The 19,578-nt window shown below is 43.6% G+C and overlaps 2 protein-coding genes across 17 annotated transcripts; one reads left to right on the top strand and one right to left on the bottom strand.

Annotated features, from left to right (window-relative positions):
• Positions 1–78: 78 nt before the first annotated feature.
• lrrc2 (leucine rich repeat containing 2) lies at positions 79–7,743 on the bottom strand. 15 transcript variants are annotated; one of them, XM_069522887.1, is made up of 13 exons: positions 7,176–7,743; positions 6,473–6,674; positions 5,583–5,721; positions 4,694–4,825; positions 4,548–4,660; positions 4,459–4,470; positions 4,125–4,192; positions 3,507–3,663; positions 2,934–3,070; positions 2,351–2,496; positions 1,573–1,725; positions 1,284–1,456; positions 79–1,030 (listed from the first exon to the last, which is right to left on the bottom strand). In XM_069522887.1, exons 3-13 carry the CDS (start codon positions 5,717–5,719, stop codon positions 981–983), a joined length of 1,278 nt encoding a protein of 425 aa, XP_069378988.1. In that variant the 5' UTR covers positions 5,720–5,721; positions 6,473–6,674; positions 7,176–7,743; the 3' UTR covers positions 79–980. The 15 variants fall into 15 exon arrangements, with proteins under 15 accessions (XP_069378988.1, XP_069378987.1, XP_069378990.1 ...); XM_069522886.1 differs by lacking the exon at positions 6,473–6,674 and having other exon boundaries at positions 5,583–5,724; XM_069522889.1 differs by lacking the exon at positions 6,473–6,674.
• A 51-nt stretch (positions 7,744–7,794) lies between these two features.
• Positions 7,795–17,065, top strand: LOC109647930 (putative helicase mov-10-B.2). 2 transcript variants are annotated; one of them, XM_069522884.1, is made up of 23 exons: positions 7,795–8,345; positions 8,928–9,030; positions 9,155–9,336; positions 9,744–9,840; positions 9,916–10,057; positions 10,152–10,404; positions 10,655–10,762; positions 11,002–11,185; positions 11,313–11,455; positions 11,556–11,735; positions 12,500–12,612; positions 12,968–13,164; positions 13,257–13,354; positions 13,445–13,542; positions 13,901–13,999; positions 14,125–14,227; positions 14,301–14,418; positions 14,656–14,847; positions 15,164–15,235; positions 15,727–15,852; positions 15,926–16,014; positions 16,122–16,246; positions 16,382–17,065. In XM_069522884.1, exons 1-23 carry the CDS (start codon positions 8,221–8,223, stop codon positions 16,438–16,440), a joined length of 3,006 nt encoding a protein of 1,001 aa, XP_069378985.1. In that variant the 5' UTR covers positions 7,795–8,220; the 3' UTR covers positions 16,441–17,065. The 2 variants fall into 2 exon arrangements, with proteins under 2 accessions (XP_069378985.1, XP_069378984.1); XM_069522883.1 differs by having other exon boundaries at positions 8,035–8,345; positions 10,963–11,185.
• The last annotated feature ends 2,513 nt before the right edge of the window (positions 17,066–19,578 follow it).

Raw genomic sequence — 19,578 nt, 5'->3', positions numbered from 1 at the left:
GTTCATTCAAGTTCTACAGGAACATAAAACTATTCGATGTTTCGGGAAATATGTTTATTTAGTTGAATATCAGAAGACTTTATTTTTCACAAACCACATTTATTCCATTTTTAAAACAACACGCCCACAAACACACATTTCAGTATCAGAGCAGCACATGAATAAAAATATATAGATAAACTCTTATTTTTTAAGATAATTACAGAAATAACATCGCTGGTTTTTTTACTCTACACAAATGTATCACAATCATAATGAGATTTTGGTAAATCTGATTATTACTAAATTATGTTGCAGCTCAACTTCGCTGTCTAACAAAAATATATTTGACCTGAAATAAATGAAATCACCAGAAGAACACACTGTTTAAAACTACACATTTGCATTTAAACAGGAATGAATCCTGTTTAAATGCAAATATTAAATCTATCTGAGCTTTTTTCTCTTTTACTATTTGAACTGATGAATCTAGTTTTTTCAACCAAAACCCGACTGTGACAAGTTTCTCTCAAATCCCAGAAAATCAGAGGTGAAATATAAGATTTAATCATGTTTGTGTAACGGTGGGGGAAAGACGAACTTCAGAGTTGAACTGGTTCAATGTTGAAAATCTGGTTTTTGGAATGAAGTTATTTTTGTGAAGTGAATCTGAAAACAAAAGATTCACTCACTCAGGAATTCTTTAGAAAAACAAAACTTAAATTACACTTTAAAAGATTAAAGAAACTCATTCCTGACAAAAAATGAAAAAAACCAAATGAAATATTCAAAACTTTAAATGTAAAAACCTGATTTCTCTCAAAACTTTGACAGATTTCATTCTTCATTTTATTTAGACTTAAATTTCAGTGTCCTTTTTCTGTCATTTTGAACTTATGACTAAATTCAGAAACTTACTGTGACTTACAGTCTTTTAATTTTTAATTTATGAAAGTATCAAACTGTCACATGGTGTGAAACCTTCCTCCTCCTCCTCTTCCTCACAGCAGGCAGGAGATGGACACCTTGGTGGTGGAGTATGGGACGGTGTCTGGTGAGGGACAAACGTCAGCTGCTTTAAATATATCAGTGATATTTATTCAATATTAGTATTTAATGAACATAAGGAAAACACTAGTTCAACATATGTTCAACGTGATGTAGATAAATGTGATTATATGAGAATAGTTTCATATTTTTCAGTTCTCGATATAAAGTTAAGATTAATGTTGCTGTTCTCTTGTGAGTCCATTAGGACAGAATCTAGAATCTATGATATAGAACAGTTACATATATAATGTTACCTCTGTCCGTCAGCGTGCTGATGTACGCCTCGATGAACTCCTTCTCTCTGCCGTCCTTCACCTCCTCCTTCCCCAGCTCTCTCCACCTCCTCCTCTTTACTTTCTTCTCCTCTTTCTTCTCCTCTTTCTTCTTCTTCTCTGCGCTCGTCACGTTGTCGCACAGTCGAATGAATCTGAAGACAAACGATACAGATCAGATTTACAAAACACAGTGTGTGTGTATGTGTGTATGTGTGTGTGTGTGTGTGTGTGTGTGTGTGTGTGTGTGTGTGTGTGTGTGTGTGTGTACTTGATGTTGGGGTTGTGGCACAGTTTGGTCGGGATGCAGGTGAGCTCGTCGCCGCTGACGACGATCATCCTGAGCGTGGAGATGTTGGTGAGACAGTGGGGGAGGTAGGACAGGTTGTTCTTATGGACGAACAGAGAGACCAGCTGCTCCAACCTGAGACACAGGTCACACACATCACTATTAATATATAATATATATATATATATACACACATAACTTCACTGTGGTGATAGAGACAGTTCAGGTTTGTTTATCAGTTCACTATTGGTATATAATATATATATATATATATATATATATATATATATATATATATATATATATATATACACATATATATATATATATATATATATATGTGTATATATACACATATATATATATATATATGTGTATATATACACACATATATATATATATTATATACCAATAGTGAAGTCAGAGTCTGTGCGGCAGTGATGAGTGAAGTCATGGTATCGAGGTCCCGCCCACACATGCTCTTGACCAATCCTGAGTCAGTCTCAGCTGTCAATCAGGACGTCTCCGCCTGTTTCTATATCATTAATAACTGATTAAACCTCTTTGAACATTTATTTAACGTCTACTTGTCCCATCTGCTGACATGGAGGAGGTTTATGACCTGATCCAGACACCAGGGGGCGATGAGATGCCCTGTGTCTGTGATTAGTGCTGAACGCTCGGGCAGTTTTAGTTGCTTAGTAACAGATTCTCCTGAAGTCTCCTCAGCTCAGTGTCAGGTGACTGTTGTCATGGTTACCTGTCCATGTCCTGCGGCAGGTCGCTCAGACGGTTGTGGCTCAGGTCCAACAGCTGCAGGACGCTCATCCTCAGAGCGCAGACGGGGATCGACACAAACCTGTTCTCCGCAATGTCCAGGTGAACCAGACGCTTCAGGCTGCTCAGCTTAGAAGACAGAAGTCACAGAGTGACATCATCATCGGCTGTCTCCCTGTGTCTCCCTGTCTGTCTCACTGTCTGTCTCACTGTCTGTCTCACTGTGTCTCACTGTCTGTCTCACTGTATCTGTCTCCCTGTGTCTCACTGTGTCTCTCTGTGTCTCACTGTATCTGTCTCCCTGTGTCTCTCTGTCTGTCTCACTGTATCTGTCTCCCTGTGTCTCACTGTCTGTCTCACTGTTTCTGTCTCACTGTATCTGTCTCCCTGTGTCTCTCTGTCTGTCTCTCTGTGTCTCCCTGTGTCTCACTGTATCTGTCTCTCTGTGTCTCTCTGTGTCTCACTATCTGTCTCACTGTATCTGTCTCCCTGTGTCTCTCTGTGTCTCTCTGTCTGTCTCACTGTGTCTCCCTGTGTCTCTCTGTGTCTCTCTGTGTCTGTCTCACCTCAAATGGCAGCTCCGACAGGTTGTAGTTTCCCGCCAGTTCGAGTCTCTCCAGGTTTTCACAGTGTCCGAGCTCTGGAGGAACTTTGGACAGACGGTTGTAGCTGACGTTCAATTCCCTCAACGCGGTGAGTTTGCCTGAGGACACACGGGACGGTTCGATTCCAGCCTTTATCAGCAGCAGCAACAAAAACTGTTCATTTGACTGTAATCTACACTATCACCAGTAGAGGGCACTAAATCCTACACACTGAGCTGTGATGGAAAAGACAACAAACTTTAGATGAAATCCTTCGATGGCTGCGACGTCACAGACACACAAACGTCACACAACAGACACACAAACGTCACACAACAGACACACAAACGTCACACACACACGTTTGTGAAAACAAACAAACAGGACAAATGCATCTGTATCATAACAAGTCAAATATATTCCCACTGTGTTGTGTGGCGGTTGTGTTGTCACTTTTGCGTTAGTGTTTTCCATTAACATGCCTGTGTGAACCACAGAGGGACAACATGTCAGAGTAAAGACACGTGAGGACGGACAGAGAGGACGACACCTCACCGATCTCAGGCGGCAGCTCAGCGATGGAGTTCTTTGGGACGTGGAGCACGAGGAGCTGAGTGAACAGAGCGAGGTACTCAGGTAACCGACAGATCTTTGTCCTCGTGACGTGCAACTCCGTCAGGAAGGTGCTCCACCGCAGCTCCGGGGGGAACTCCTGGAATCAAACATGTGACCCCAACATGTGATCCAAACATGTGATCCAAACATGTGATCACACCAGGAATCAAACATGTGATCCAAACATGTGATCCAAACATGTGATCCAAACATGTGATCACACCAGGAATCAAACATGTGATCTCAAACATGTGATCTCAAACATGTGATCACACCAGGAATCAAACATGTGATCACATCAGGAATCAAACATGTGATCTCAAACATGTGATCTCAAACATGTGATCACACCAGGAATCAAACATGTGATCACACCAGGAATCAAACATGTGATCTCAAACATGTGATCTCAAACATGTGATCACACCAGGAATCAAACATGTGATCACACCAGGAATCAAACATGTGATCCAAACATGTGATCTCAAACATGTGATCCAAACATGTGATCACACCAGGTTCCGGCCGAGCGTTTGTCTCCTGAAGACGTGAACTTACCGTCCAACTGTCTCCATCCAGCTGCAACTTCAGTTTACTCTCATCTGGATCCTGCTGCTGGTCTGACCCTGACAGACACACAACACAGACACACAACACAGACACAGATACACAACACAGACACACAACACAGACACACAACACAGACACACAACACAGACACACAACACAGATACACAACACAGACACAGATACACAACACAGACACACAACACAGACACACAACAACATCAACAAATACACATACACAACACAAAGTTAGTTATAGTTATATTTACTCCTGTGTATCGGGTGTATTTACCTGTGTACTCTCCTGTGTATCGGGTGTATTTACCTGTGTACTCTCCTGTGTACTCTCCTGTGTACTCTCCTGTGTACTCTCCTGTGTACTCCTGTGTACTCCTGTGTATCGGGTGTATTTACCTGTGTACTCTCCTGTGTACTCTCCTGTGTACTCTCCTGTGTACTCTCCTGTGTATCGGGTGTATTTACCTGTGTACTCTCCTGTGTACTCTCCTGTGTACTCCCCTGTGTACCTTCCTGTGTATCGGGTGTATTTACCTGTGTACTCTCCTGTGTACTCTCCTGTGTACTCCTGTACCTCGGTCCGTGTGGATCTCTGCAGGTACTGGTGCAGCAGGTTCTGTTCATTGGGCCTCAGGCTCTTGCAGTAGATGCGATACTGCCACTGCTGGTCGATCCTGTTCGTTTCAGAGAGAGCGTTAGATTTCATCACCTCTGTCTCTGACCTGGTGTCCACACTGAGGCTGGGACATAAACATCAGTGTGTTCGTGTGACAAACTGTCCCCGACTCACCTCAGGACCAACGACCGTCCGTCTCAGCCGAAGGGACATAATTCAGAGACAGATTCACTGGCTGATAAATATTTATACATTCAAATATAGTGAATGACTTTGTGTTAATGATTTTGAAGTTCGTCATCATCGCTCTGTGTCTACGTCCTCAGATAAACTGCAGCTGTGGTCGGTCACTGGCAACACAACAGACACACAACGGACACACAACGGACACACAACTAGTATAAATATACATCTTCACATCATTGTTTACTCTGTAAAACTAGGGTTCACACCTCACAGATATATAGATCTATATACATATATATTTATATATAGATCTATAGATATATAGATCTATAGATTTATAGATCTATAGATTTATAGATCTATATTTATATATAGATCTATAGATCTATAGATTTATAGTTCTATAAATCTATAGATCTATATATAAATATATTTATATTCTATATATATATATAGAACTATAAATCTATAGATCTATATATAAATATAGATCTATAAATTTATAGATCTATAGATCTATACATTTATAGATCTATAAATCTATAGATCTGTGAAATACTATCGTCCATGTGATCAGTGGGTGGAGCTGTGGTTGTCTCAGCTGACATCAGTGCAGTAACTGTACTGACCTGGAGAGGGCGCTCTTCTCAATCCTCTGCTGTTCCTTCTTCTGTCTCTGTCTGTGTTTCTTCACTCGGACCTCCCAGATCCCTCTGATCACAGACAGATCACTGACCGGGACGTCCACCTTCCTCCCAAAACCCATGTCTGCTGCAGGGAAGAGGAGGAAGAGGAGGTGAGGAGGAGGAGGAGGAGGAGGAGGAGGGAGAGGAAGATGAAGAAGAAGAAGAAGACGAGGAGGAAGAGGAGGTGAGAAGGGGAGGAGGAGGAGGGAGAGGAAGATGAAGAAGAAGAAGAAGAAGAAAAAGACAAGGAGGAAGAGGAGGTGAGAAGGTGAGGAGGAGGAGGGAGATGAAGAGGAAGAAGAAGAGGAGGAGGAGGGAGAGGAAGATGAAGAAGAAGAGGAGGAGGAGGGAGAGGAAGATGAAGAAGAAGAGGAGGAGGGAGAGGAAGATGAAGAAGAAGAGGAGGAGGAGGGAGAGGAAGATGAAGAAGAAGAGGAGGAGGGAGAGGAAGATGAAGAAGAAGAGGAGGAGGAGGGAGAGGAAGATGAAGAAGAAGAGGAGGAGGAGGAGGAGGGAGAGGAAGATGAAGAAGAAGAGGAGGAGGAGGGAGAGGAAGATGAAGAAGAAGAGGAGGAGTAGCAGGAGGAGGGAGAGGAAGATGAAGAAGAAGAGGAGGAGGAGGGAGAGGAAGATGAAGAAGAGGAGGAGGAGGAGGAAGATGAAGAAGAAGAGGAGGAGGAGGAGGAGGAGGAGGAGTGCTCATTTTATCCCATGTTGGTGACTCTATGGATTTAAAGTAGTTTTTCTCGTCTGAACTAAATCATCAGTTATTGGTTGAAACGTTCAGACGATCGTGCTCCTCAGAGGATGAACCGGCTGAAGCTGAGTTTCACCTGGTTTCCACCAACATGGAGCAGATTCTGTTTCAAACTCGTCAGTTCGCTTCCCACCCGGGAACAAAAGCTCAAGAGACGGGTGAACCCGAGGAGTCGTCACGTGACTCTGAGGTTCAAGTGGACAGATGTGTAGTTCGTCCGTTCACACCATGTGACCTGAACGTGTTTGATGCGATCATGTGATCATTCACTTGTGTCACTGTGTGTGTGTGTTTGTCGGGACATGTGATAGAGAGAGAGAGAGAGAGAGAGAGAGAGAGAGAGTCAGGAGGGACTGAACAAATCTTTTACTAATTAAAAAAAGTATCAGTCGTTATTTGTCCAAAACCAAATCAACGTATCGTTCAAACATGATTAAAGAGACGAGGTCACAGGTCGTAGTCGGGCCTTCATATGTGACCACTGGTTAAAGAATGGGACCACAGCGTCGGATCGCTCACGCCTGAACACGTGATCATGTCAAAGGTTTTGAAAACATCTGGTTTAATCTTCAACAACTTAATATTATTTTATAAGATCAGGTTCATTTTTAACATAAAATCTAAATCTGCAGCTGTGAGATCAAAACACGGCAGCAAGTAAGAAACTACAGAAACAAAGTACAGACGTGTGAATATATCGTGTCACTTCCTGACGTTACTTTGATCGATCGTCAGAACGAGAGAAACTCAACATCAGATAAAAACAGACGTGTTCTTACCTGTTAACGTCCAGCAGCTTGTTTACTGAGACTGAAACTCACACCGAGCTGTGACTGTGTGTGTGTGACACAACATGCTATTTTTAACACCAGAGATGTGACCTCTCCTGTGTGTGTGTGTGTGTGTGTGTGTGTGTGTGTGTGTGTGTGTGTGTGTGTGTGTGTGTGTGTGTGTGTGTGTGTGTGTCAGGGGCCTCTGGACTCTGACATAATTATTTTTTTGTTAAACTCCAGAGAAAGAAAACTAATCGTCACTTCCTCTTCTTCAATCAGTGTCAAAGGTCACATGACCTCTGCTGACGACCTCTGACCCTTGTGGTCACAGACCCTCCTGTCCGCAGAACTTCCTTCACAGCAGTGGGTCAACAGGACCATGACGTGAGGGACGGGGACAGTCCTGTCTCAGGAGCTGCAGCTGTGGAACTCGTCTGGTCAATGAAGCACCAGAGACTCCTGACGTCTTCTTCCTGTGGACGAACCAGCTCTAGTGTCCAGACAGGGGACACGACCTCCCTGATATCTTCCTGTGTAGGTTGTTACAGCCACAGTCCTGCAGGGGGCGCAGTCTGACCATGAACTGTTTCCTTTGTGAAGTGATGCTGTTCTCTGGGTTGAACACTAGGGGGCGGAGTCTGTATAGAACAGAAGGACACAGTGCGTGTTTTTACTTTCACATTTGTTTCTATTGTACAAATACATGAAATATTCATTTATCATTTCCGTGTACTTCATGTGAACAGGTCACGTGACCGGTCACCGGAAAAAAATAAAGTTTCGTTTCTACTGAAACTGTCGCTGATTGGTTCGTTTGTTTTGATCACACTACACACACACACACACACACACACACACACACACACACACACACACACACACACACACACACACAACCCTCTCTCTCTGTCTCTCACCCCGCCCCCGCGGATTGCCCCGGTGTGTAACTCCACTCTTCCTCCTCTGACGATCACTCACGATCACCTGTCGATCAGTGACATCTGTCAGCGCGCGACCTGCTCATCGATCCTCTGATCGATCAGTGATCGACATGAAGGTGAGTCAGATCGCTCAAGTTGGACTCGAGTTCTACGAGTTCCTCAACGAGAATAATCGATCATCGATCACAGAGAGAGAGAGACTGAGTGACGTTTACAACCAAGAGTTCCGGAGAAGGTGACGTCATCTTCATCTTCCTCATCATCTTCGTCATCTGCGTCTGTTTCACTTTGTTCATCATCTTCATCATCTTCATCTGTTTCACTTTGTTCATCATCTTCTTCTGTTTCACTCTCTGTTCATCATCTTCATCATCTTCATCTGTTTCACTCTGTTCATCATCTTCATCATCTTCATCTGTTTCACTCTGTTCATCATCTTCATCATCTTCATCTGTTTCACTTTGTTCATCATCTTCTTCTGTTTCACTCTCTGTTCATCATCTTCATCATCTTCATCTGTTTCACTCTGTTCATCATCTTCATCATCTTCTTCTGTTTCACTCTCTGTTCATCATCTTCATCATCTTCTTCTGTTTCACTCTCTGTTCATCATCTTCCTCATCTTCTTCTGTTTCACTCTGTTCATCATCTTCTTCTGTTTCACTCTCTGTTCATCATCTTCATCATCTTCATCTGTTTCACTCTGTTCATCATCTTCATCATCTTCATCTGTTTCACTTTGTTCATCATCTTCATCTGTTTCACTTTGTTCATCATCTTCCTCATCTTCATCAGTTTCACTCTCTGTTTGTTTCAGGGACCAAGGATGCAAAGACCCGAACTTCGCTTCGATTCTTTACGCTCTGAAATCCTACGGGAAAATAACCGTACGAAGTGGAACGATCAAATTCAAACCCAAGGTCTGTTCTTCATCATCTTCTTCATGTTCTTCTTCACATTCCTCTTTTTTTTCTTCTTCATCATTTTCTTGTTCTTCTGAAACTGTAAATGAAAATCTAAAACGTGAGGTGTTGCTGCGTTCAGGTTCGAGCTCTTTACGTGGATCAGTGGTCCTCATCCAGGACTCGTCAGTCCCAGGCTGCCCAGGACGGAGCGACCGGTCCCGGGACCCCGCACACCTCCACCTCCCCAGATGAAGCCGAGACAGGAGTCCGAGCGCGGAGGAAAATGGCGACTTGTCTGATGAACAAACTGAAGACCGAGAGGTAACACAAGTCGTTCTGATGATCATCGTTCCAGAGGCTCAAAGTGTCCACAGAAAACACTGTGACATCATCAGAGAAGGTTCAGGAGTTTGTTCCTGTTTGTTGTTGGAACCGAGAAGAACCGAAGAGAGAAAGTGAAGGAGAAAGTCATCGACAGGAGGCTCAGACGTCAAATCCCAACGTTAGCATAGAAACTTGATCTCAGCGGTTATGTTTCTTTATTATTGTGGACATGGTGTACATCCTGCTCTGTCGTCAACACGGACATGCTCCTGATTCTCTGATCCTCTGATTTGATCCAAATGAAAACCTGGATCCAGTGAATTGAAACATGGCTTCATGAGGAGACTGTTGGTGGAGGCCTCTTGTCTTTAAGAATCACGACCTTTGCCCTTTTCTCTCCAAAGGTCAATGTTCATCTCTGACAAACAGGGCGTCAGCATCACCGCCGACCACCAGTTTGACGACGGGAAACTCTGCTTTCGTATGGAGGACAGAAAGGAGGTATTTATTATGACGCTGCTGAACCACATCAAACTGTTGTTGTACAAATACTTCATTATTTCTCTTTGTAAACAGTACATGGTAAACCTGAGTGTGAAAAACACCGGAGGGGAACCGGTGTATTTCACCTACTACACTCCGCTGCAGTGGCTCCGATACTTGGCTCTGACGGACGAGCACAAAGTGACCAGAACGAACCCTCTGACCCTCAGACCAGGTAACGCATCACAGTGAGTCTGTTATAAACCACAGTGAGCACACGGTGTGACCGTCTGTCGTGTTGTCTGTCGTGTTGTCTGTCGTGTTCTCAGGGGAAAGCTACAACATCAGCGTTCACTTCCGCTGCAGCTGGGTTGGTTTCTATCCAGCGACACTGGCCTTTGAGTTCAAACCTGACCTGGAGCCGACCTCCGCTGAGTTCTACATCGTGCGCTTCATCGAGGCTCAGTGCATCACGTCCTTAGGTGTGGAGCTAGCGCCCATCGCACCCTACAAACCTCTGCCCCGCTGTGCATGGACGCCTGAGGTTGACTGCCCCATCGTGGACGGGCAGCGACCTGACGGGTAAAACTGTTTGTATAAATCTGCAGTGAAACAGACGTCACATGTTTGATTCCTCATATTGTCTAAAGGTCTTTGCAACCCAAGTCTGTATCTTTTGTCTGAAAGTCTTCAAACTGTTAAAGTCGTTCCAGAGACTTGTTTGAGCTGTTTCCTTCTTTGTCCTGTGTCTCAGTGTCTCAGTGTCTCTGACTCACACTGACGTCCTGGAACAAAACCAACTCCCTCTCTGCTTTTTGTCTCCTCTCACCAGGCTGTCGGTGTTGCAGCTGAAGAATGTGGTTAATTTAAAGAAGTATAGTATTCCACTATATGTGAACCAACTCATCGAGTCACTAAAGTCTGGTCACTCCAGTCAAGGGTAAATACACAACGTTAGCTACTCATTGTTAGCTTTACGAGCTACGTCAGCTACGTCAGACCTGCTGCCCTGTTTTGTCTTTTTCATCTGAAACCTTTCAGACGGCGTGTGGACAGCAGCCTCTGTCGGTTTCTGTAAACATGTATAACGTTGAGTTTAGCCTTCACGATATATAAACCAAACCAGCCTCTGTCCCTCAGTGTGAACGCTGCCGTACACTCGAACTCGTCTCTGATCAGACAGACGCTGCTGGAGACGCCGCTCAGCTGGGAGATCTACACCCAGAAGTTCCAGCTGCTGCTGTTTCTGGAGTTGCGTCAGATGGAGGTGGACATCAGGAGATACAACATCCCGAACAAGGAGACAGCAGAACCCGCCGTCATGTTCAGAGACACAGTCAACAAGAAGCTGCTCGTTCTGGAGGTAAATATCCACTCTCTCTCTCTCTCTCTCTCTCTCTATACATATATATATATATATGTATATAATCTAGCTACTCTAGCTAATGACTGTATATATAGACCATCAGTGTATATAACCCTCCTCTCAGGTACCTGGTGTGTCAGAGAACCGTCCCTCTGTCCTGCGAGGAGATGCGCTGCTGGTTTGTCCCACAGGAGAAACGGGGTTGAAGTACCGAGGCTTCGTTCACAGTGTGGAGCTGGACAGAGTCAAACTGGGCTTCAGCTCCGAGTACGACCCAGAACATTCAGCAACACACAACAATTAAAACCTGATCATTTCACTGATGGTTCACAGAGAAAATGAGTTTTCAAAGTTTGTGTCTTTGCAGTTTGCTGAATCGGTTCGTTGACGGGATGAAGTTCAGCGTGGAGTTCACGGTGAACCCTCTGCCTCTGCGTCTTCAGCACAGAGCAGTAGAACTGGCAGCTGAACACAGGCTGGAGCAGGTTCTGTTTCCTGCTGCACCGACCCCCCAGCTGCCCGAGCTGCCCGAGCTGCCCGACCTCAGGTCAGTCAGGCTGCTGCATGTTGTGCATGATTGTGCAGCGTCCTCCCTCCCTATGAGTCAGACAATTAGTCACTGAGGACAGAGGACACGTAAATAACACAGAGTCATGAGTAACAACTGGTTTTACAGCCAACGCCCAGAAATCAAATGTGATGATTGTGAGTCAGTTGATTGACAGGACGGTGGCTTCAAAAGAGAAAGAAACATGAGGACACATTCAACAAGGAAACGAAGGCGCCCTCCACTGGCAGCTTCAGTTACTACAGTAGGATTCTGACAGACTTTATTTAAGCAGAAACTTCATTTCACTGCCAGACGCCGCTGCCTCACTCAGACTTTATGTTGTTGTGTGGTTTTTCTACACAAACTAAAGGATCGAGCAGCGTCCACATGAACTCTTTGAGGTACAAGGTTGAAGTTTTTTGTCAATGGGGTCATGTGAGCAATATAATGTCTGTTGCTGGTAAAACAAAGGATTTGACTCTTTAACAAAAAGCTCTTTCTCACTTTAATGTTGTCAGAAAATAAGAATCTGAAGCTTTTACTCACAGAGACATTTCATGACATGGCAGCAGCTGAGACACGGGGAAATAAGCTCTGAAACAAAAGTGATGCTGTGTGTTCATGGCTGTGTGTTCATGGCTGTGTGTTCATGGCTGTGTGTTCATGGCTGTGTGTTCATCGCTGTGTGTTCATGGCTGTGTGTTCATGGCTGTGTGTTCATGGCTGTGTGTTCATCGCTGTGTGTCGCTCTCTGTTCACAGTCTGTTCGACTGGAAGCTGGAGAAGAACCTAGAACAGTATCGAGCTGTAAAACACATCGTAGCTGGATCGTCCAAACCGGCCCCCTACCTGGTGTTCGGTCCACCTGGGACAGGTGCAGCACCTTTACTGCCGTTCTGTTTAAAGAACCCGTCAGCAACAATCATTAGCTCTACGAACTAAGATAATCCTTAATTAGGCCCACAGGGGGAACTCTAACAGTGGGAGTAATAATGAACGTTAGCTAAGCAAGCAAAGTCAGAGCTGTGATCCGGACCGAGCTAACGTTAGGCTACAAAGATTTAAACCTCAGTAACACGTCAGAGCTGATTCCTCATCAGAGAGAAGAGATTTTAAACTGTCAACACAGAATCACAGGATCATCAACATGAATTTTGAGATTTAAACAGATGATTTATGCTCCATGTCAGAGATGAAGTTTATCGACCTCTTCTGGTTCGTCTGTTCAGGTAAAACTGTGACTCTGGTGGAGGCCATCAAGCAGATAGAGAAGACTCAGGCCTCCTGCCACATCCTGGCCTGCGCTCCCTCCAACAGCGCTGCTGACCTGCTCTGCAGGAAGATCCTGGAGCACGTGGATCATTTTAAAGTGTACCGCATGTACGCCAGCAGCCGGGACCCAAAGTGTGTCCCTGAAGAGCTGAAGGTCAGTTATGTTGCACCTCCGCTCATCCACGCTGACGGAGCAGCTTCACGTGTCTCTGAGGTTTGAGTGAACGGATTCTCTGGTACTTTCAGATCTGCTCTAACGTGGTGGGCGACTGCTACGTCTTTCCTCCGAAAGAGAAGCTGATGGAGTTCAGGGTCATGGTCACCACCCTGGTAACAGCTGGGAGGTAGTGAGGGACTCACCTGCATGACGCTGACTCTGTTGTGGTATTCACTTCCTGTTTCCTCAACCCTCGACTCGTGTCTGGTCTCTGCAGGCTGGTCACAGGAGGAATTCCCGCCGGTCACTTCACTCACGTGTTTGTGGACGAGGCCGGACACGCTGTGGAGACCGAGTGTTTGATCCCGTTGGCAGGTAACGACACGCTCGTGAGCGCGTTCTCTCAGGAACAGCTGGTGGGACCGAGCGCTCACCTGGACTGATTAGAATTTGAAGGTCAAAGGTCACCGTGAACTCACAAAACGCTTTTTACCCTAATTCAAGAGTTAATGAACTTTGAGAAGTTTTAAGAAGTGTTGAATGAAATCATCAAAAACTGGATAAAGTCATGAAGCAACATGTAATATCAAACATTCATGTCACTGAGACTTCATGTTGTGTGAAAACTTGTCAAGTATTCATAGTATATATGTAGAGTATATATGTAGAGTATATATGTAGAGTATATATATGTATATATAGTATATGTGTATCTGTTTCCCTGCGTACAAAGGGCTGCTCCATGCACAGACGGGTCAGGTGGTTCTGGCTGGAGACCCCAAGCAGCTCGGACCCATCCTCAGGTCCCCGTTTGCTCTGAAATATGGAATGGGTGAGGACAGACACACACACACACACACACACACACACACACACACTCTCTCACTCACATTGAACCCATGGTTGTGTGTGTGTCTTTGCTGTCGGACGAGCTGAGTGTAAAGCTTCTGTCTGCAGGTGTTTCCCTGCTGCAGCGCATGATGAACGATTTCTCTCTGTACCAGAAACAGGACGACAAGTTCAACAGTCGCTTTGTCACCAAGCTGCTGTGTAACTACAGGTGAGACGGGGGACACACTGTGTGTGTCTGTTTTAAGCACTGACTCTGAATCTGTGTTCATCACGTGTGTCAGGTCCCATCCGTCCATCCTGAAGATTCCCAACGAGCTCTTCTACGACACAGAGCTGCAGTGTCACGCAGACGAGATGCTACGCAACTCCTACTGCAACTGGCCACACCTCCCTCAGCCCGTAATGACTCACACACACTGAGCAGCTGTCACAAACTTTATTCTAACACAACTTTACTTTAACACAACTTTACTTTAACACAACTTCACTTTAACACAACTTTATTCTAACACAGCTTTACTTTAACACAACTTTACTTTAACACAACTTTACTTTAACACAACTTTAGTTCAACACAACTTTACTTTAACACAACTGTATTTAAATGTATTACAACAGAACTTTATTTAAATTCAGGGTTTCCCGTTGATCTTCCACGGTGTCACTGGCGTTGACCAGCGTGAGGCGAGCAGTCCGTCGTTCTTCAACATAGCGGAGGTGGAGGTGCTGATGGAGTACGTGAAGAAGCTGATGGAGACACAAGGCAAGAAGGGCCTGGCCACCATCTCACCTAAAGACATAGGCATCATCGCCCCCTACAGGAAACAGGTAGGAATTCACCAACAGTTCAAAACAGCACGCTCAAGTGCAACCTGATTATAAACATGTGATTATAAACATGTGATTATAAACATGTGATTATAAACATGTGATAATGAACATGTGATAATGAACATGTGATTATAAACATGTGATTATAAACATGTGAGTATGAACATGTGATTATAAACATGTGATCATAAACATGTGATCATAAACATGTGATCATGAACATGTGATAATGAACATGTGAATATGAACATGTGTTAATGAACATGTGATCATGAACATGTGATTACATGTTTTTCTTGTCTCGATGTTTCAGGTGCAGAAAATCCGTCAGGCTCTGAATAAAGTTGAGAAAAGCTTCAAAATTAAAGACCTGAATAAACTGAAGGTAACGAGATTTCACAATAAATCAAACTAACACAGGTGAAGCAGTGTGGGATGCTGGGAGTCGTAGTCCTCGTTAAGAGCTGCGGTGAAGCAGTGTGGGATGCTGGGAGTTGTAGTCTTCATTAAGAGCTGCGGTGAAGCAGTGTGGGATGCTGGGAGTTGTAGTCTTCGTTAAGAGCTGTGGTGAAGCAGTGTGGGATGCTGGGAGTCGTAGTCTTCGTTAAGAGCTGCGGTGAAGCAGTGTGGGATGCTGGGAGTTGTAGTCTTCGTTAAGAGCTGCGGTGAAGCAGTGTGGGATGCTGGGAGTCGTAGTCTTCGTTAAGAGCTGCGGTGAAGCAGTGTGGGATGCTGGGAGTCGTAGTCTTCGTTAAGAGCTGCGGTGAAGCAGTGTGGGATGCTGGGAGTTGTAGTCCTCGTTAAGAGCTGTGGTGAAGCAGTGTGGGATGCTGGGAGTCGTAGTTCTAGCCCCTCAGGTTTGCCTCCATGTGACAGGTGGGGTCGGTGGAGGAGTTCCAGGGTCAGGAGAGGAGGGTCATCCTGGTGTCCACAGTTCGCAGCAGCTCCAGTTACACAGACTTCGACACACAGTTCAACTTGGGCTTCGTCAAGAACGAGAAGGTACCACACACATGCACTGTGCACGTGCACGTGCACGGAGAACACGATCCTCACTCACGCTTTTCTTCTGCAGAGATTTAATGTGGCCGTGACTCGAGCCAAAGCCCTGCTGATCGTGGTGGGAAACCCCAGAGTGCTGAACACAGATCCCACCTGGGCTCGGTGAGTGTCACATGGTGTCTTCATGCTCCGTCACACACACACACACACACACACACACACAGAATGATGATGTAATGGTTTCACTGTAAACTCGCTGTCGCCTGCAGCTTCATTCAGTTCTGCAGCGAGGAGGGAGGATGTGACGGCATCGCTCTCTCTGGCATCCTCGCAGAGGATGAGGAGGATGTAGTGACGAGACTCGCTGCTCTCTACATCAACATCGAGGGCCGAGGTGACACACGCACACACACACACACACACACACACACACACACACACACACACACACACACACACACACACACACACTTTGACCAGAGTCTCTGTCAAAATGAAAGAGGTGTTCAAAGTGCTCATGTGTCCTCAGAGACGTCAGAGAGTGTCGTCCAGCAGCACCTGGACCCTGAGTGGAGGAGCGACCTGTGAACATCGTCCTGGTCACATGACGGCTTCATTCTGCGCTTCGTCTTTTACAAAAACCAAAGATTCATAAAAACTTTTTCTACATTTGAACTTAAATTCTACAAAAACGACTCAACAGCAACTTGAAAACTCAGGAACCTTGAACAAAGATGATGATGATTTGTTTCTGTGAGCTCATCCTCTCAGAGATAAGTTCGTATGAAATAGTCCTAAAGGCTCAGTGTGATTCATACATTTAAAATGAAAAGATATGAGACGAAATATCTCACATCAAAACTGAAGTCGCCTTCAAAATAAAATAATCATAGTAAGTAGGAATAAATATGAAAGATAAGTAATAAACCAATTCAGGATCTGAACTCGTTCAGTGTTTCTAAAACTGACTTGATGAAGTTTTAGAGATAATCGTTCTTCTAACTTTTCTGTGTCTTCACTGCTGTTTCATAGTTTTTACTGATTGAGTGGATCACACCACATCTGGATAAGGAATAATATGTGCATCTTTATTTTGTTCTGGAAACAGCAGATTGTTTTAACCAAATGAAAATGTTTCGCTCTCTCCTACAAATGGTTCGGATGATTTTTGCTTTGTTGATTTTAATAATAACTGGAAAAGAATGTTAATGAATTACTGGTGTGTTGTGGTTTTTGCTCATGAGGCTTTAATCAGAGTTTGTATCAACGATCCATCGACACAGTGACGTCACCTGTTGGTTTGTGAGCTTCTGTTCTGAAGCCATCTTGGGTTTTTAAAACCAGAGGTAACCATATTTGGAGGAGCAGGGGGTGGAGCCTGTCATTTTCTATAGAAACTACCAGAGGAGACACTTTCTATAGACTTCTATAGAAACTGCTGATGGAGTCGCCCCCTGCTGGTCGTCACAGGTTTGGGAAGTCTGAAATGAAATGGATTTGAACACAGAACAGTTCCAGATACTTTTCACTCCAAACGTCTGAGATAAGCATCAGATTCATATTGAACAGATTCGACAGATGAGGGTTTGTTGGAGGTTTTAAAAGTTGATACATCAAACTTCATCAAAACATTTGTTTGTATGTTTAAGACTATTTACAACTTCATCTTTCTCTGTCACACTGTAAAATATGCGATTCAATTTGATCAATAATAATGTATTAATTCCCTCAGGGCCTCTAATTCAATATTCCTCTGTAGTTCTACTGCTGCTCCACATGGGGGCGCTGCCTCACAGACCAACAGACTGTTCATCAGGAACAAATGAAACATGCACATCACAACTTTTAATAACTTCTTTACGTAGTTTTAACTTTTCCAAGTTTCTGAAAAAACAGTCATGTAAATTTGAATCTAAATGTTTATAATAATCATAATAATGTATAATTTTAAAGAAACATGTTGTTAATATTTAATTCCAAATGTTACGAACTGTGAGGACTAAAACTAAAACACCCAAAGAAGAATTCACACCTTTTTCACTCATTTTCTTTATTATAAAATGAATGATGAAAAACTCAAATGGAAATAATACAAAAATAGATTTCAAAATAAAATACACTTAAAGGTTCAGTGTAGAATTTAGTGACATCTAGTGGTGAAGTGTCATGTTGCAGCTGAACACCCCTCCCCTCCCCCTCTCCTTCCAAACATGAAGAAGAACCTGCGGCAGCTTCAGTCGTCATAAAAACTCAAAAGGTTTTAGTTTGTTCAGTCTGGACTAATGTAAACAACATGGAGGCCTCCGTAGAGAGGGTCCCCTCCATGTAAATATAAAGTATTTAAATATGAAGTATGTAAATATAAAGTATTTCAATATAAAGTATTTAAATATAAAGTATGTAAATATAAAGTATTTAAATATAAAGTATGTAAATATAAAGTATGTAAATATAAAGTATTTCAATATAAAGTATGTAAATATAAAGTGTGTAAATATAAAGGTATTTTCTGGGGTAAAGAAAACTACAATTCATATAATTTAGATGAAATGAACTCGTGAAAACATCATAATTATTATTATTATTATTATAATTAGATTTCTGAAGAGATCCTCTCACCTGAATCTCACACTGGAGCTTTAAATCAAAAAGGTAAATACATTGGTCGATCAATACAAAGGTCGGTAAATAAAAACAGAAATATTGATTAATGCAACATTAATGTATTAATTATTAACAATGTTTACTTTAACATTTTGATTCATTTCTATTATTATCTTTACTTTGAGCAGTTTCATCAGAACTTCTGTTTTCTAATAAGTTGCTGGTTTAACGAGATGTTTTTCAGTGGGGCTGGTTTCAGTGTCCGAGCCGTGTGACTCTGGTATGTTGGAATTATAACAGACTGCTGTTTATATTAGTACTGTGTGTGTGTGTGTGTGTGTGTGTGTGTGTGTGTCTGTGTGTGTGTGTGTGTGTGTGTGTGTGTGTGTGTGTGTGTGTGTGTGTGTGTGTGTGTGTGTCAGTCACAGTCGGACAGTTGGGTGATAACGTTTGACATTTCAATCCTCTTGGGGCGTGATATGATGCCCACACACACACACAGACACATGCACACACACACACACACACTTCCTGTGTCCTGAAATTCATGACATCATTGTAAGAGCAGATCACTTTCTGTTTCTACACACACAGCGTTCCTTCAGGTCCGAAGGATATAAATATATATTTATATATATGTATGTTTGTCCATGTGTCTTTGGTCTTTCTGTGGTTGTGAGGACCCTGGTTGATCCAGTGTTACCTGGACTCTGGTCCGTTATCTAAACCTGATTCTAACACAAAGTCTGTCAAACAGACTTGAGTTGTGAGGACTCGACAAAATGTCGTCATAACACAAGTGTTTCTGTCCCTGACGACATTAACGAACACAACTTTGACCTCAACATGAAACCAAATCTCCAGCTTCATCTGGTCCCCACAACATCTCTACACACACACACTCACTCATCCACACACACACACACACACTCACACACTCACTCATCCACACACACACACACACACTCACTCATCCACACAGACACACACACACACACACACACACACACACACAGACACAGAAGGCTGAGTGAGTGTGTGAGTGTGTTCCAGGTATTACTGATGATGTGGGGACCTGTTTGTCGTCTTTATGGAGTCACAACAAGTGAAGTCATTAATTTT

The sequence above is a fragment of the Paralichthys olivaceus genome, chromosome 4 (genome assembly GCF_024713975.1).
Source record: "Paralichthys olivaceus isolate ysfri-2021 chromosome 4, ASM2471397v2, whole genome shotgun sequence".
Lineage (NCBI taxonomy): Eukaryota > Metazoa > Chordata > Actinopteri > Pleuronectiformes > Paralichthyidae > Paralichthys > Paralichthys olivaceus.
Note: the sequence above shows the minus strand (reverse complement) of the source record. Positions and strands in the feature narration are given on the sequence as shown.

Coding starts and splice junctions, on each gene's coding strand:
- lrrc2 (XM_069522887.1), bottom strand. CDS start 5,719: ATGGGTTTTGGGAGGAAGGTGGACGTCCCGGTCAGTGATCTGTCTGTG. Junction 3,071..3,506: donor TGAGCTGCCGCCTGAGATCG/GTGAGGTGTCGT, acceptor GTGTGTCCTCAG/GCAAACTCACCGCGTTGAGG. Junction 1,457..1,572: donor TGCCACAACCCCAACATCAA/GTACACACACAC, acceptor GTTTGTCTTCAG/ATTCATTCGACTGTGCGACA.
- LOC109647930 (XM_069522883.1), top strand. CDS start 8,221: ATGAAGGTGAGTCAGATCGCTCAAGTTGGACTCGAGTTCTACGAGTTC. Junction 9,841..9,915: donor GTATGGAGGACAGAAAGGAG/GTATTTATTATG, acceptor CTTTGTAAACAG/TACATGGTAAACCTGAGTGT. Junction 15,236..15,726: donor AAGACCTGAATAAACTGAAG/GTAACGAGATTT, acceptor TCCATGTGACAG/GTGGGGTCGGTGGAGGAGTT.